The sequence below is a fragment of the Oncorhynchus masou genome, chromosome 23 (assembly GCF_036934945.1).
Source record: "Oncorhynchus masou masou isolate Uvic2021 chromosome 23, UVic_Omas_1.1, whole genome shotgun sequence".
In the NCBI taxonomy this organism is placed as follows: domain Eukaryota; kingdom Metazoa; phylum Chordata; class Actinopteri; order Salmoniformes; family Salmonidae; genus Oncorhynchus; species Oncorhynchus masou.
The window spans coordinates 7,249,130-7,267,495 of NC_088234.1; the positions used below are offsets into that span (position 1 = coordinate 7,249,130).

At 47.8% G+C, this 18,366-nt stretch overlaps 1 protein-coding gene across 1 annotated transcript in view; it reads right to left on the reverse strand.

The window, feature by feature from the left end:
• The window catches only part of exoc6b (exocyst complex component 6B), a 180,225-nt gene extending 162,282 nt beyond the window's left edge, over window positions 1–17,943 (reverse strand). Inside the window, exon 1 of the mRNA XM_064931017.1 lies at window positions 17,828–17,943. Coding sequence (XP_064787089.1) covers window positions 17,828–17,916 — 89 coding nt within the window. The 5' untranslated portion in view covers window positions 17,917–17,943. The remainder of the gene's footprint in view (window positions 1–17,827) is intronic.
• Window positions 17,944–18,366: the final 423 nt, after the last annotated feature.

An 18,366-nucleotide genomic window follows, 5' to 3' on the forward strand; every position in this document is an offset into this window, starting at 1 on the left:
GTGCCTGGCACTCTACAGTACAGTGTTCGAGGGAAGTAGCTATGTTGACATGAAATAGAAGGAAGAAACAAGCAGTGCTCAACGACAACGACACATATCCCTGTTACCTCACTACTGCAACAACACGTATCCACGTTACCTCACTACGTCAACACGTATCCCCGTTACCTCACTACTGCAACAACACGTATCCACGTTACCTCACTACTGCAACAACACGTATCCCCGTTACCTCACTACTGCAACAACACGTATCCCCGTTACCTCACTACTGCAACAACACGTATCCCCGTTACCTCACTACTGCAACAACACGTATCCCCGTTACTTCACTACTGCAACAACACGTATCCCCGTTACCTCACTACTGCAACAACACGTATCCCCGTTACCTCACTACTGCAACACGTATCCCCGTTACCTCACTACTGCAACAACACGTATCCCCGTTACCTCACTACCGCAACAACACGTATCCCCGTTACCTCACTACCGCAACAACACGTATCCCCGTTACCTCACTACCGCAACAACACGTATCCCCGTTACCTCACTACCGCAACAACACGTATCCCCGTTACCTCACTACCGCAACAACACGTATCCCCGTTACCTCACTACCGCAACAACACTATCCCCGTTACCTCACTACCGCAACAACACGTATCCCCGTTACCTCACTACCGCAACAACACGTATCCCCGTTACCTCACTACCGCAACAACACGTATCCCCGTTACCTCACTACCGCAACAACACGTATCCCCGTTACCTCACTACCGCAACAACACGTATCCCCGTTACCTCACTACCGCAACAACACGTATCCCCGTTACCTCACTACTGCAACAACAACACGTATCCCCGTTACTTCACTACTGCAACAACAACACGTATCCCCGTTACCTCACTACTGCAACAACACGTATCCCCGTTACCTCACTACTGCAACAACACGTATCCACGTTACCTCACTACTGCAACAACACGTATCCACGTTACCTCACTACTGCAACAACACGTATCCACGTTACCTCACTACTGCAACAACACGTATCCACGTTACCTCACTACTGCAACAACACGTATCCACGTTACCTCACTACTGCAACAACACGTATCCACGTTACCTCACTACCGCAACAACACGTATCCACATTACCTCACTACCGCAACAACACGTATCCCCGTTACCTCACTACCGCAACAACACGTATCCCCGTTACCTCACTACTGCAACAACACGTATCCCCGTTACTTCACTACTGCAACACGTATCCCCGTTACTTCACTACTGCAACAACACGTATCCCCGTTACTTCACTACTGCAACAACACGTATCCCCGTTACTTCACTACTGCAACAACACGTATCCCCGTTACTTCACTACTGCAACACGTATCCCCGTTACTTCACTACTGCAACAACACGTATCCCCGTTACTTCACTACTGCAACAACACGTATCCCTGTTACCTCACTACTGCAACAACACGTATCACCGTTACCTCACTACTGCAACAACACGTATCCCTGTTACCTCACTACTGCAACAACACGTATCCCCGTTACTTCACTACTGCAACAACACGTATCCCCGTTACCTCACTACTGCAACAACACGTATCCATGTTACCTCACTACTGCAACGACGACAAAAACATCTGTGGCATTGTGATGTGTGACAAAACTGCACCTTTTATAGTGGCCTTTTATTGTCCCCAGCACAAGGTGCACCTGTGTAATGATCATGCCGTTTAATCAGCTTCTTGATATGTCACCCCTGTCAGGTGGATGGATTATCTTAACAAAAAGGAGAAATGCTCACTAACAGGAATGTAAACAAATTTGTACACAAAATTTGAGAGAAATAAGCTGTTTTTTTGTACGTATGGGAAAATTTCAGGGGTATCTTTTATTTCAGCTCATGAAACATGTGACCAAAACCTTAAATGTTGCGTTGTATATCTTGGTTCAGTGTTCACTACACCAGATGGACAAACAAGCTATCCGTACGGAAAGAGGAGGGAGAAACAACACACGCCGTAGCTGTACAGCCTATTGGTCTCTGGCACAACCCTTCCGTATCCCGTGAGCCGCATTGCGTGATGGGTAAGTAGCGCCTTTTCAGCCCTTCTAGTCGGCCTCCAAATGAAGTGAATGGACGTGCGAGACCTCCCATCGAGTAGTGATCACACTTCCCATAAAGCTCTTGCGACCCCAAGGCTCTAAAGTTGCTTCAAGGCAGATGGCTGACAAAAGTAATAGAATGGAAACTAACGTACGTGATGGCTTTGACTCCATTTTGTTTAACGAGGCAAGTCAGTTTAATAACACATTCTTATTAACAATGACGGTCTACCACGGCCAAACCCTAACGCGGATGACGCTGGGACAATTGTGCGCCGCCCTATGGGGCTCCCAATGACGGCCGGTTGTGAGACAGCCTGGAATCAAATCGAGAGAGACAGACAAAAAGGGGTAGGGATGGAGGGAGGAATGGAGTGATAGTAGCTGGAGGAGGCAGAGTCCAGGAGATGCGGATCAGAGAGCATCATGGGACACCCCCATGGGACCGTGTTCTAGAATCTAACGGATTCATTCTGATTCACTGTCTAGGAACAATTATTTGTAAAAGTACTTGGCCACAACACATTGGTCAAGAGTTTAGCTATAAAAAAATTAATCTAAAAATTAATATTTGTTATGAATCGGCGGACCAGTCCATTATTGGACAAAAATGGTATTTTAAAAAGACGTGACATAGTTGTCTTAACAATACCACTTTAATACAAGAACAGTCATGATGGATTCCTCTTTGTCTAATGAGCTAATATCAGATGTGTGAATAGCTCATGTTTTCTAAGAGCTCGTGTTTTCTAAGAGCTCGTGTTTTCTAAGAGCTCGTGTTTTCTAAGAGCTCGTGTTTTCTAAGAGGTCGTGTTGGATGTCATAAGGTGAATTCGCCAATTTGTAAGTCGCTCTGGATAAGAGCGTCTGCCAAATGACTTAAATGTAAATGTAAATGTTTTCTAGAGGTTGTGTTTTCTAGAGCTCGTCTTTTATCAGAGAAACACAACAGCTCAAATACAAAAAGTTGAATATTAGAGAAACTAACATGATATGACAATATGGTTGCAGGACGAATTAAATCACATGACCGATACAGGAGAAAATCACGATTTCAATCGGTTGTTTACTAGCATGTTAGAGGACAATATTCTTAAAATTTGGATGGAGCAGCATTTACACACGCAATATGCAAGTTGACTACAAGACCCACAATGCAATGCTCTCTCCTAGCTAGCTAGGTAGCTACACACAATAACGTCAAAGTCAATATCAGCATGTGAAGTAGCTACAGTAGATAACTGCAAATACGCCTAAAAAAACAAAAAAACAATTGCACTCTCTCTCACCATGTTTAACCTGCAGATCGATGTGCCTCGCAGAGTGGAGTCATTCACAACGGCAACATGCAATGCATTCTGGACTAAAGAGGTAGACAAATAGGAGACATGTGTTAGACCCGCTGTTAAAATTACATTTACTCAAGGTAGGAATATCCTAACAAAAAAGAAATAGAATCGATGGCTCATTCAAGAGAAGAGAGCCACCTGCGTTATGACATCAGACATCAGCGTTGAAATCTGACACGAACGACGTTTTCACCGTCTAAAAGCCGTATTCCTGTTAACTTCCACGGCGCTATGACGTGACCGGCTGAATTTCTACCCGTTTGAACGGCGACAGCTTTGAGACGCACATGACAACGAGAAATGACCCCCCCAGAATTGATAGAGCGTCACTTAGAGATGCACGGAAACAAAATAACTTTGTGAATCTTTAAGTTTCGTTTTTTCATATTTTAGTTTCATTTTTTTGTACACCAGCTTCAAAACAGCTAAAAACATTTATTTATTTTTTGGTTATGGAAAGATATACAATGATTCTCTATACTGTACTTGCTAATTTTTGTCACATAAACTGAAATTAGGACAACTATTAGAATTTTAGCAACCAGGAAATGGCGGAGAGATTTCTGCATAATGCATCTTTAAACCTTAAAATTATGTAGTTACATAACATTAACCTAAGCAGCTACCCACTACGCACTACGCACTACCCACTACCCACTACCCACTACCCACTACGCACTACGCACTACGCACTACCCACTACCCACTACCCACTACGCACTACCCACTACCCACTACGCACTACCCACTACGCACTACGCACTACCCACTACCCACTACGCACTACCCACTACGCACTACCCACTACGCACTACCCACTACGCACTACCCACTACGCACTACCCACTACGCACTACCCACTACGCACTACCCACTACGCACTACCCACTACGCACTACCCACTACGCACTACCCACTACGCACTACCCACTACCCACTACCCACTACGCACTACCCACTACGCACTACGCACTACCCACTACCCACTACGCACTACGCACTACCCGCTATGCCAATGCAAGAGAGAAAAGACAATTAGGTGTATAGTTCCAATAAATGGATAGAATGTGGGTCTTTGGTCAGATGACAGTGTGGCAGCACTATCTGGCGGTGAGTCGGCTTCACACAGACGCCGGGTAGTCTCTAGGCAGAACAGGGTCCAACGTCAGTCTGGCGAGGAATGACAGCAATCTCGGCGGGATCAGTCGGACGCGAGCTGGTGATCCGGATTACTTAGCTCGGCTTCAATGACGAGCCACCTTTGTGACGTCGCTAACTGCCGAGCCACCTTTGTGACGTCACTAACTGCCGAGCCACCTTTGTGACGTCACTAACTGCCGAGCCACCTTTGTGACATCGCTAAGTGATGATTGTGACATCGCTAAGTGATGATTGTGACATCACTAACAACAGCAGAGTGACTTCATAAAAAGGTTTAAAAGCAGGAAATCTAACTTTAGGGCAGCTATCTAACTGGGGTCTCTATAAGGCTTCACCCCCACTATGCACCTCTCAACAGCTGTGTGTGTGTCTCAACAGGGTTCTGCTAGTGGAAGGGGGCAGGGCAGGGAGTGGCTCACCACAAGAGTGCTACACACACACTCTCCTGAGTCATCCTTCTGTACTCAGACCAACACACACCATTTATAGCCTTTATTCATGCTCACAAACTTGGAAGCTCAGCCCTATAAAAAGTCCTGAGGGCTCTACCAGAGTCAGAGCAGTCCGTGCATGTTGTTGCCTATAGTGAGAATGGGAGACAGTGGTCGGTAGGATCAGTGACAGAAACTAGTCTAGCTAGACAACAGAATGATCATATAGCCTCACTGGCCTGTAAACACTACGTATATTACAGACTACTGTTCAACCACAAACACACACGACCGGGCCGTAGCGGCACGACCGGGGCCGTAGAGGGGGAGAGACACGACCGGGGCCGTAGAGGGGGAGAGACACGACCGGGGCCGTAGAGGGGGAGAGACGGGGCCGTAGAGGGGGAGAGACGGGGCCGTAGAGGGGGAGAGACGGGGCCGTAGAGGGGGAGAGACGGGGCCGTAGAGGGGGAGAGACGGGGCCGTAGAGGGGGAGAGACGGGGCCGTAGAGGGGGAGAGACGGGGCCGTAGAGGGGGAGAGACGGGGCCGTAGAGGGGGAGAGACGGGGCCGTAGAGGGGGAGAGACAGGGCCGTAGAGGGGGAGAGACGGGGCCGTAGAGGGGGAGAGACGGGGCCGTAGAGGGGGAGAGACGGGGCCGTAGAGGGGGAGAGGCACGACCGGGCCGTAGCGGGGGAGAGGCACGACCGGGGCCGTAGAGGGGGAGAGGCACGACCGGGGCCGTAGAGGGGGAGAGGCACGACCGGGGCCGTAGAGGGGGAGAGGCACGACCGGGGCCGTAGCGGGGGAGAGGCACGACCGGGGCCGTAGCGGCACGACCGGGGCCGTAGAGGGGGAGAGACACGACCGGGGCCGTAGAGGGGGAGACACACGACCGGGGCCGTAGAGGGGGAGACACACGACCGGGGCCGTAGAGGGGGAGACACACGACCGGGGCCATAGAGGGGGAGAGACACGACCGGGGCCGTAGAGGGGGAGACACACGACCGGGGCCGTAGAGGGGGAGAGACACACGACCGGGGCCGTAGAGGGGGAGACACACGACCGGGGCCGTAGAGGGGGAGACACACGACCGGGGCCGTAGAGGGGGAGAGACACACGACCGGGGCCGTAGAGGGGGAGACACACGACCGGGGCCATAGAGGGGGAGAGACACGACCGGGGCCGTAGAGGGGGAGACACACGACCGGGCCGTAGAGGGGGAGAGACACGACAGGGGCCTACTGTATTTGGCCCTGACACTGTGTAGTGTGTTGACTCCTGGTTTTGGCCCTGACACTGTGTAGTGTGTTGACTCCTCCTCCTGTGTTTGGCCCTGACACTGTGTAGTGTGTTGACTCCTGGTTTTGGCCCTGACACTGTGTAGTGTGTTGACTCCTGGGTTTGGCCCTGACACTGTGTAGTGTGTTGACTCCCCCTCCTGTATTTGGCCCTGACACTGTGTAGTGTGTTGACTCCTGGGTTTGGCCCTGACACTGTGTAGTGTGTTGACTCCCCCTCCTGTATTTGGCCCTGACACTGTGTAGTGTGTTGACTCCTGGGTTTGGCCCTGACACTGTGTAGTGTGTTGACTCCTGGGTTTGGCCCTGACACTGTGTAGTGTGTTGACTCCTGGGTTTGGCCCTGACACTGTGTAGTGTGTTGACTCCTCCTCCTGTGTTTGGCCCTGACACTGTGTAGTGTGTTGACTCCTGTGTTTGGCCCTGACACTGTGTAGTGTGTTGACTCCTGGGTTTGGCCCTGACACTGTGTAGTGTGTTGACTCCTGGGTTTGGCCCTGACACTGTGTAGTGTGTTGACTCCTGGGTTTGGCCCTGACACTGTGTAGTGTGTTGACTCCTGGGTTTGGCCCTGACACTGTGTAGTGTGTTGACTCCTGGGTTTGGCCCTGACACTGTGTAGTGTGTTGACTCCTGTGTTTGGCCCTGACACTGTGTAGTGTGTTGACTCCTGGGTTTGGCCCTGACACTGTGTAGTGTGTTGACTCCTGGGTTTGGCCCTGACACTGTGTAGTGTGTTGACTCCTGGGTTTGGCCCTGACACTGTGTAGTGTGTTGACACCTGTGTTTGGCCCTGACACTGTGTAGTGTGTTGACTCCTGTGTTTGGCCCTGACACTGTGTAGTGTGTTGACTCCTCCTCCTGGGTTTGGCCCTGACACTGTGTAGTGTGTTGACTCCTCCTCCTGTATTTGGCCCTGACACTGTGTAGTGTGTGTGTGTGTAGAAGGTAATTTGTGAAGGCTTCCTCAAATGTTATTGTGTGCAGGTTAATTGCTGATGACTGCTAAGAGCATCCTCTCTGACCACGAGGAAAGAGAGAGTAGAAACCTACCAAAAATCAATCAGGCAACACATTAAATCCCTTCTAGACAATTTCCTGGACAAGCGTGTAAACTTGGCAGTAGAAAGCCTAACCAGTATATTTGACCTTTCAGCTTCCTAATCAAATCAAAAAAAATCTCAAGCAGAAAAGGAACAAAGACAAATGGTTTGATGAAGAAGGCAAAAACCTAAGAAATAAATTGAGAAACCTATCCAACCAAAGACATAGAGACCCGGAAAACCTGAGTCTACGCCTTCACTATGGTGAATCACTAAAACAATACAGAAATACACTACGGAAAAAGAACGAACAGCACTTCAGAAATCAGCTCAATGTAGTTGAAGAATCCATAGACTCTAACCACTTCTGGGAAAATTGGAAAACACTAAACAAACAACACGAAGAATTATCTATCCAAAATGGAGATGTATGGATAAACCACTTCTCCACTCTTTTGGCTCTTTAACAAATAACAGCACAAGTACACATGATCAATTACATATTTTAGAATCAACTATTAAAAGACAACCTTCGCTCTGGTATCTGCCCCAATATTTGGAACCAAGGACTGATCACCCCAATCCACAAAAGTGGAGACATTTTATGAAATTACCGTACGACAGACCACGTATTCACCCTGCACACCCTAATTGACAAACTTTGTTGATTTCAAAAAAGCGTTTGACTCAATATGGCATGAGGGTCTGCTATACAAATTGATGGAAAGTGGTGTTGGGGGGAAAAACATACGAAATTATAAAATCCATGTACACAAACAACTGTATAGGCAAAAAAAAAAGCATTTCTTTCCACAGGGCTTTCCACACCCTCTTTAACAAATATAACAAGGAATTGGCGCGGGCACGAGAACAGTCTGCAGCACCCGGCCTCACCATACAAGAGTCTGAAGTCAAATGTCTACTGTTTACTGATGATCTGGTGCTTCTGCCTACAGCAGCACCAAGATCTTCTGCACAGATTCTGCGAGACCTGGGCCCTGACAGACCTGGGTCCTGACAGACCTGGGCCCTGACAGTAAATCTCTAAAACCAAAATAATGGTGTTCCAAAAAAGGTCCAGGCGCCAGGACCACAAATACAAATTCCATCTCGACACTTTTGCCCTAGAGCACACAAAAAACTATACATACCTTGGCCTAAACATCAGCGCCACAGGGAACTTCCACAAAGCTGTGAACGATCTGAGAGACAAGGCAAGAAGGGCATTCTATGCCATCAAAAGGAACATAAATTTCAACATACCAATTAGGATTTACTAGAATCTGAAGTCAAATGTCTACTGATGATCTGGTGCTTCTGTCACCAACCAAGGAGGGCCTACAGCAACACCTAGATCTTCTGCACAGATTCTGCGAGACCTGGGCCCTGACAGACCTGGGCCCTGACAGACCTGGGCCCTGACAGACCTGGGCCCTGACAGACCTGGGCCCTGACAGTAAATCTCTAAAAACAAAATAATGGTGTTCCAAAAAAGGTCCAGTTCCCAGGACCATAAATACAAATTCCATCTAGACACCGCTGCCCGAGAGCACACAAAAACTATACATACCTCGGCCTAAGCATCAGCGCCACAGGGAACTTCCACAAAGCTGTGAACGATCTGAGAGGCAAGGCAAGAAGGGCATTCTATGCCATCAAGAGGAACATAACATTTGCCATACCAATTGGGATCTGGCTAAAAAATACTTGAATCAGTTATAGAACCCATCGCCCTTCATGGTTGTGAGGTCTGGGGTCCGCTCACCAACCAAAATTTAACAAAATGTGTCAAACACCAAATTGAGAGACTGCATGCAGAATTCTGCAAAAATATCCTCTGTGTACAACGTAGAACACCAAATAATGCAGAGAGCAGAATTAGGCCGATACCCACTAATTATCAAAATCCAGAAAAGAGCCGTTAAATTCAAAAAACACCTAAAAAGAAGAGATTCCCAAACCTTCCATAACAAAACCATCACCTACAGAGAGATGAACCTGGAGAAGAGTCCCCTAAGCAAGCTGGTCCTGGGGCTCTGTTCACAAACACAGCCCACAGAGCCCCAGGACAGCAATACAATTAGACCCAACCAAATCATGACAAAACAAAAAGATAATTACATGACACATTGGAAAGAATTAACAAAAAAACGGAGCAAACTAGAATGCTATTTGGCCCTAAACAGAATACCTGACCACTGTGACTGACCCAAACTTAAGGAAAGCTTTGACTATGTACAGACTCAGTGAGCATAGCCTTGCTATTGAGAAAGGCCACCCTAGGCAGACCTTTTAATTTTTATTTTACCTTTAACTAGGCAAGTCAGTTAAGAACAAAATCTTATTTTCAATGACGGCCTAGGAACAGTGGGTTAACTGCGTGTTCAGGGGCAGAACGACAGATTTGTACCTTGTCAGCTCGGGGGTTTGAACTTGCAACCTTTCAGTTACTTGTCCAACTAGTCCTCACTAGGCTACCCTGCCGCCCCAACATGGACAGGCTATGTGCTCACTGCCCACAAAATGAGGTGGAAACTGAGATACATTTGATAGGAGGTTAGGAAATGCATATTAGAGAGACATATTTCCCTCAGATTACACAGATCCACAAAGAATTCGAAAAAACAAACCCAATTTTTATAAACTCCCATATCTACTGGGTGAAATTCCACAGTGTGACATCACAGCAGCAAGATTTGTGACCTGTTGCCACAAGAAAAGGTCAACCAGTGAAGAACAAACACCATTGCGAATACAACCCACATTGTAAATACAACCCACATTGTAAATACAACCCATATTTATGTTTATTTATGTTCCCTTTTTAAATATGACATTTGAAATCTATTTATTGTTTTGGAACTTTTGTGAGTGTAATGTTTGCTGTAAAAAAAAATGTATTGCCAAAGCTAGCGAAGTTTATTTTCTACTATGTTAACATGTGTTTTCCAATAACATAATAACAATAAATAAAGCAAATAAAACCCTCTGAATTGAACTGAGAGAACAGAGGGTGTGGGGGGGGGCAAGAATCTCTCCCTAAAGTCCCCCCCTCCTGGCCGTGGGAGTGTTTGTTCCAGATTCCTCAGGTAGAGGATGAGGAAGGCTCCGATCCGTGCTTCCCTCTTCCTCACCCCGAAATGTTAGAATCACACACACACACACACACAGACCCACACTAGAGCAGTTCACACCAGTTATTGATTTGGCTCTATTGGTTCAAAAATAACTAGCCTGTCAGTGAGACTCAGAGGAATGTAGCTACCAGCCGAAACCTGCATCTAGCTAGAGTTTGTACCCCTCACACACACACAGACCAGACACACACCTCCTTCAAGACAACACGACACGATAGTCAAAGGAATGTACTACGAGCAAAGCCTTCAGGAAACGACCAGTTGCCTAGACGACTATACTTTTCCCCCTGGAAACAACAAGGAAGTGCAATGACTGAGGATCGTATGCAACAACAACAACAACAACAACAACCACCACCTCAGGATGCATCTAAAAATGTAACCTCGTTCGCAAACGTGGGGATGTGAAACTGTCATTACAGACCCATTCCCACCACTCCCTGTCGGGTCCAGGATCCAAAATGACCTCACAGTTTCCCCGGAGCAAGCACATAGTCAAAACAGCATTGTGCAACTGTAGCTATGTGGCCAGGTGACTCACACAGGGAGTGGCACTTCTAGTTGATTACATGTAAAAGAATCATAGCTTTGAATAAACACTGGATTGTAGTTCAGTGGTACATGACTCCATCTGAAACCCGCGTGTGTGGTCGTGTGGTCATTGTGTGTGTGTGTGTGTGTGGTCGTTGTGTGTGTGTGTGTGTGTGTGGTCGTTGTGTGTGTGTGTGTGGTCGTTGTGTGTGTGTGTGGTCGTTGTGTGTGTGTGTGTGGTCGTTGTGTGTGTGTGTGTGGTCGTTGTGTGTGTGTGTGTGGTCGTTGTGTGTGTGTGTGTGGTCGTGTGTGTGTGTGTGTGTGGTCGTTGTGTGTGTGTGTGTGTGGTCGTTGTGTGTGTGTGTGTGGTCGTTGTGTGTGTGTGTGTGTGGTCGTTGTGTGTGTGTGTGTGTGGTCGTTGTGTGTGTGTGTGTGTGGTCGTTGTGTGTGTGTGTGTGTGGTCGTTGTGTGTGTGTGTGTGAGGTCGTTGTGTGTGTGTGTGTGGTCGTTGTGTGTGTGTGTGGTCGTTGTGTGTGTGTGTGGTCGTTGTGTGTGTGTGTGTGTGTGGTCGTTGTGTGTGTGTGTGTGTGTGGTCGTTGTGTGTGTGTGTGTGTGTGTGGTCGTTGTGTGTGTGTGTGTGTGTGTGGTCGTTGTGTGTGTGTGTGTGTGTGTGGTCGTGTGTGTGTGTGTGTGTGTGTGGTCGTGTGTGTGTGTGTGTGTGTGTGGTCGTTGTGTGTGTGTGTGTGTGTGTGTGGTCGTTGTGTGTGTGTGTGTGTGTGTGTGGTCGTTGTGTGTGTGTGTGTGTGTGTGGTCGTTGTGTGTGTGTGTGTGTGTGTGTGGTCGTTGTGTGTGTGTGTGTGGTCGTTGTGTGTGTGTGTGTGGTCGTTGTGTGTGTGTGTGTGTGGTCGTTGTGTGTGTGTGTGTGGTCGTTGTGTGTGTGTGTGTGGTCGTTGTGTGTGTGTGTGTGGTCGTTGTGTGTGTGTCTGTGGTCGTTGTGTGTGTGTCTGTGGTCGTTGTGTGTGTGTGTGTGGTCGTGTGTGTGTGTGTGTGGTCGTGTGTGTGTGTGTGTGTGGTCGTTGTGTGTGTGTGTGTGTGGTCGTTGTGTGTGTGTGTGTGTGGTCGTTGTGTGTGTGTGTGTGGTCGTTGTGTGTGTGTGTGTGTGTGTGGTCGTTGTGTGTGTGTGTGTGGTCGTTGTGTGTGTGTGTGTGTGTGTGGTCGTTGTGTGTGTGTGTGTGTGTGTGTGGTCGTTGTGTGTGTGTGTGTGTGTGTGTGGTCGTTGTGTGTGTGTGTGTGTGTGTGGTCGTTGTGTGTGTGTGTGTGTGTGTGGTCGTTGTGTGTGTGTGTGTGGTCGTTGTGTGTGTGTGTGTGGTCGTTGTGTGTGTGTCTGTGGTCGTTGTGTGTGTGTCTGTGGTCGTTGTGTGTGTGTCTGTGGTCGTTGTGTGTGTGTGTGTGGTCGTTGTGTGTGTGTGTGTGGTCGTTGTGTGTGTGGTCGTTGTGTGTGTGTGTGTGTGTGTGTGTGTCGTGTGTGTGTGTGTGGTCGTTGTGTGTGTGTGTGTGTGGTCGTGTGTGTGTGTGTGTGGTCGTTGTGTGTGTGTGTGTGGTCGTTGTGTGTGTGTGTGTGGTCGTGTGTGTGTGTGTGTGGTCGTTGTGTGTGTGTCTGTGGTCGTTGTGTGTGTGTGTGTGGTCGTTGTGTGTGTGTCTGTGTGTGTGTGTGTGTGTGGTCGTGTGTGTGTGTGTGTGTGTGTCGTGTGTGTGTGGTCGTTGTGTGTGTGTGTGTGGTCGTTGTGTGTGTGTGTGTGGTCGTTGTGTGTGTGTGTGTGGTCGTTGTGTGTGTGTGTGTGGTCGTTGTGTGTGTGTGTGTGGTCGTTGTGTGTGTGTGTGTGGTCGTTGTGTGTGTGTGTGTGGTCGTTGTGTGTGTGTGTGTGTGGTCGTTGTGTGTGTGTGTGTGGTGTGTGTGTGTGTGTGTGGTCGTTGTGTGTGTGTGTGTGGTCGTTGTGTGTGTGTGTGTGGTCGTTGTGTGTGTGTGTGTGGTCGTTGTGTGTGTGTGTGTGGTCGTTGTGTGTGTGTGTGTGGTCGTTGTGTGTGTGTGTGTGGTCGTTGTGTGTGTGTGTGTGGTCGTTGTGTGTGTGTGTGTGTGGTCGTTGTGTGTGTGTGTGTGTGTGGTCGTGTGTGTGTGTGTGTGTGGTCGTTGTGTGTGTGTGTGTGTGGTCGTGTGTGTGTGTGTGTGTGTGGTCGTTGTGTGTGTGTGTGTGTGTGGTCGTTGTGTGTGTGTGTGTGGTCGTTGTGTGTGTGTGTGTGGTCTTTGTGTGTGTGTGTGTGGTGTTTGTGTGTGTGTGTGTGGTCGTTGTGTGTGTGTGTGTGGTCGTTGTGTGTGTGTGTGTGGTCGTTGTGTGTGTGTGTGTGGTCGTTGTGTGTGTGTGTGTGGTCGTTGTGTGTGTGTGTGTGGTCGTTGTGTGTGTGTGTGTGTGTGGTCGTTGTGTGTGTGTGTGTGTGGTCGTTGTGTGTGTGTCTGTGGTCGTTGTGTGTGTGTGTGTGGTCGTTGTGTGTGTGTGTGTGTGGTCGTGTGTGTGTGTGTGTGGTCGTTGTGTGTGTGTGTGTGTGGTCGTTGTGTGTGTGTGTGTGTGTGTGGTCGTGTGTGTGTGTGTGTGTGGTCGTTGTGTGTGTGTGTGTGGTCGTTGTGTGTGTGTGTGTGGTCGTTGTGTGTGTGTGTGTGGTCGTTGTGTGTGTGTGTGTGGTCGTTGTGTGTGTGTGTGTGGTCGTTGTGTGTGTGTGTGTGTGGTCGTTGTGTGTGGTCGTTGTGTGTGTGTGTGGTCGTTGTGTGTGTGTGTGTGGTCGTTGTGTGTGTGTGTGTGGTCGTTGTGTGTGTGTCTGTGGTCGTTGTGTGTGTGTCTGTGGTCGTTGTGTGTGTGTGTCTGTGGTCGTTGTGTGTGTGTGTCTGTGGTCGTTGTGTGTGTGTGTGTGGTCGTTGTGTGTGTGTGTGTGGTCGTTGTGTGTGTGTGTGTGTGGTCGTTGTGTGTGTGTGCGTGGTCGTTGTGTGTGTGTGCGTGGTCGTTGTGTGTGTGTGCGTGGTCGTTGTGTGTGTGTGTGCGTGGTCGTTGTGTGTGTGTGTGTGGTCGTTGTGTGTGTGTGTGTGGTCGTTGTGTGTGTGTGTGTGGTCGTTGTGTGTGTGTGTGTGGTCGTTGTGTGTGTGTGTGTGGTCGTTGTGTGTGTGTGGTCGTTGTGTGTGTGTGTGTGGTCGTTGTGTGTGTGTGGTCGTTGTGTGTGTGTGTGTGGTCGTTGTGTGTGTGTGTGTGTGGTCGTTGTGTGTGTGTGTGTGGTCGTTGTGTGTGTGTGGTCGTTGTGTGTGTGTGTGTGGTCGTTGTGTGTGTGTGTGTGGTCGTTGTGTGTGTGTGTGGTCGTTGTGTGTGTGTGTGTGTGTGGTCGTTGTGTGTGTGTGCGTGGTCGTTGTGTGTGTGTGTGCGTGGTCGTTGTGTGTGTGTGTGCGTGGTCGTTGTGTGTGTGTGTGTGGTCGTTGTGTGTGTGTGTGTGGTCGTTGTGTGTGTGTGTGTGGTCGTTGTGTGTGTGTGGTCGTTGTGTGTGTGTGGTCGTTGTGTGTGTGTGTGTGGTCGTTGTGTGTGTGTGGTCGTTGTGTGTGTGTGTGTGGTCGTTGTGTGTGTGTGTGTGGTCGTTGTGTGTGTGTGTGTGGTCGTTGTGTGTGTGTGGTCGTTGTGTGTGTGTGGTCGTTGTGTGTGTGTGGTCGTTGTTGTGTTCTGAGTAATAGTTAGCCTGGGAGCTTGGTCCGTGTATCAACTGGGGGGGGGGGGGGGGTTGTATTGGAAAATTAAGTGGCACTGCAGCACAATACTGTGTGACAATGAACACACACACACACACACACACACACACACACACACACACGTTTACACACACACACACACGTTTACACACACACACGTTTACACCCACACACACACATACACATTTACACACACGCACATTTACACGCACATTTACACCCACACACACACACACACGTTTACACCCACATTTGATGAGCCAGCGATTACAATACTTAATGACAATGCAATGACACACAAAGTTAAATGACTAGCAGGGATGTAACGATTCACAAGTCGCTCCCCAATTCAATTTTTTTTTAAATGCTCAGACACACCGGGTGGGATTGTCAAATGTTTGCCTGCATGAGTGGCGCAGCGGTCTAAGGTCACTACAGGCACCCTGGTTCGAATCCAGGCTGTATAACAACCGGCCGTCATTGTGCGCCGACCTATGGGACTCCCAATTGGCCCAGCGTCATCCGGGTTTGGCCGTCATTGTAAATAAGAATTTGTTCTTAACTGACTTGCCTAGTTAAATAAAGGTAAAAAAAGAAAAAATATATTTAAAAAATATAGCTAATTTGTAAATGAGAAATATGGACACATTACCAGTTCACACAATCTGCTGATGACAAGTTAATTAGTGGGTGATGGTGATTTCAGAACCACAGTGGGGGGGGGGGGGGGGGGGGGGACCAGGCTACATTGCCGCCCCCTAATCTGATGGCGATAGATGTCCTGTCTGTTTTAAGGCTCTAATCTGATAGGTGATGTGTTTTTCCTTCGCTTCTGTCATTCAGATGTGAAATGAAAAACATACATTTAAAAAAAAAATGTATAGCAGGTTACAAAGTAGAGCTTCGTAGCTACATTTTGGTGTGTGGGTTGTCACCCGTTTTCATGACGAGATGCTAGCTGTGTAAAACTACCAGAATTCAGTGGCTACAGTCTGATAAAAATACAAAAAAATATAGCTAAAATACCAGTGAATTGAAAATGTGTCACAACCATGTTGATTTGCATCCGGATAGCTGGCAGCTTACCTTAGAAGTAAGCTATGTTACTAGACTACTAGTGGAGCCTTCTGTGTTATAGTTCAGACTAAGTGAGAAGTGTGTGTGTATGTGTGGCTATGGTTCATTGCAATTCACTAAATAATTTGCATTGTTCATTTGCATAAAGTAGTTTGAAACCATTTAATTAAAATTAGAATGAAACGGTTTGTTTGGTATTGTACAAACCATAAAGAGCTGTTCATAATGACCACCCTACCTTAAATTATTGGTCTTAAATGAATGTAATTATGTATTCCAGTATTGTCTCTTTTGCATTTCATAAATTGTACTTGTAGTTGAAAAATCAGCTCAGTCTTCTACATCAGCCCTGAAAATGTCAACAACATGAGATATTGGACAACAACAACAACAAAAAAGTGTTGAATTGAAGAATCCAGACAGGTATCATTATTGGGCGAGGGATTATGGTTGACCAGTCTGACACCTTTTACAGAGCACTTGAAAAATAAGACACTGTACCTCAGAAATGATAAATCCTCGTCAAATAAATAAAAACGTACTGTGTTCCCGAAAAGCTTTTCCGTGACATGGAATACAAAGTATAACAGTAGAACCACCTTTTCATTGTGTTACTCCCTTAAAAAAACCTAATAATAAACACTGATGTGTTAGAAGATTGTATTTTGGCAGTTTGTTAACTGTTTATTCACTTTGGCTAACTAATGTTAGCTACTAGCTAGTCAGGCTAGCTAGGGTAGTCAGGCTAGTCAGGCTAGCTAGGGTAGTCAGGCTAGGTAGGGTAGGTAGAGTAGTCAGGCTAGGTAGGGAAGGTAGGCTAGTCAGGCTAGGTAGGGTAGTCAGGCTAGGTAGGGTAGTCAGGCTAGGTAGGGTAGGTAGGGAAGGTAGGCTAGTCAGGCTAGGTAGGGAAGGTAGGCTAGTCAGGCTAGGTAGGGTAGTCAGGCTAGGTAGGGTAGTCAGGCTAGGTAGGGTAGTCAGGCTAGGTAGGGAATGTAGGGTAGGAAAGGCTAGGTAGGGTAGTCAGGTTAGTTAGGGCTCGGTAGGGAAAGTAGTGTAGTCAGGGTAGGTAGGGTAGTGAGGCTAGGTAGGGTAGGTAGGGTAGTGAGGCTAGGTAGGGTAGTGAGGCTAGGTAGGGTAGGTAGGGTAGTCAGGCTAGGTAGGGTAGGTAGGGTAGTCAGGCTAGGTAGGGAAGGTAGTGTAGTCAGGGTAGGTAGGGTAGTGAGGCTAGGTAGGGTAGTGAGGCTAGGTAGGGTAGTGAGGCTAGGTAGGGTAGTGAGGCTAGGTAGGGTAGGTAGGGTAGTCAGGGTAGGTAGGGTAGTCAGGGTAGGTAGGGTAGTCAGGGTTGTCGGGCTAGGTAGGGTTGTTAGGCTTGTTAGGGTTGTCGGGCTAGGTAGGGTTGTTAGGCTTGTTAGGGTTGTCGGGCTAGGTAGGGTTGTTAGGCTTGTTAGGGTTGTCGGGCTAGGTAGGGTTGTTAGGCTTGTTAGGGTAGTCGGGCTAGGTAGGGTTGTTAGGGTTGTCGGGCTAGGTAGGGTTGTTAGGGTTGTTAGGCTAGTTAGCACAGCTAATCGGATAACACTTGTCAAGTGTTACTCTATTTATTTATTTTTATATTAACTGAAAACATATGTTCATGATCACTGTAATTTGTTTGGCCAGAATAACAAAATGGTGTGTGTTGTGGTTAGTTAGTTAACACAACTAGTTACAGCTTCTTCAACAAGTTTGAACCGGTTAGCAAAATAAATCTGTACCCCCGAAGAGGAGTTGTTAGCTTAGCCGAAGGGGAGAGATGGACTCTCCAGTCACTTTCAACTGTTCCCCGGTAACGGGGTTTAAAAAAAAATCACCAAATCATTACAAGAATACGTCCCGACTACCGGACTCTTTCTTACCGGAGTGTCGGTCCGATACAGTTCGTGTCTGTGCTCTCTATCTCCCGTAAAATACGTTCGTGTTCCGCTGCTATTTCAACGCTCGCCATGTTTCCATATCCTACCCGAACAAGACCACAGTGGGCGTGTTCATTACGGAAACCGTTTACCGACGCAAACAGAGCAAGCGAATGTTCTATTGGACAACATCGGGTTGGACAACTCCCCGTTTCGTTCCGCTTGCTTCAGTTTAGGAAACATTTTGCGTCGGAATGAATATACTCACCCCGGGACAGAGAAGAGACGCGGTTCCTGCGTCACCAAAAAACAACGCAGATACAAGACTCTCCGTTTAATTCCTTAGTTCCCTTTCCTAGCTACTTGCCCAATTTCCAGTTGCCCTCTTCTTCTACTTCCAAGAGAGCAAAACATGTGCACGTTATAATAATGGATTTATGCAACAACAAAACAATATGATTCGATATACACTTATTTGACAATCATAATGGTAAAGGGGCTTTACATTTCCTTGTTTTGACCATAAACGTCAGTCTTTGGTG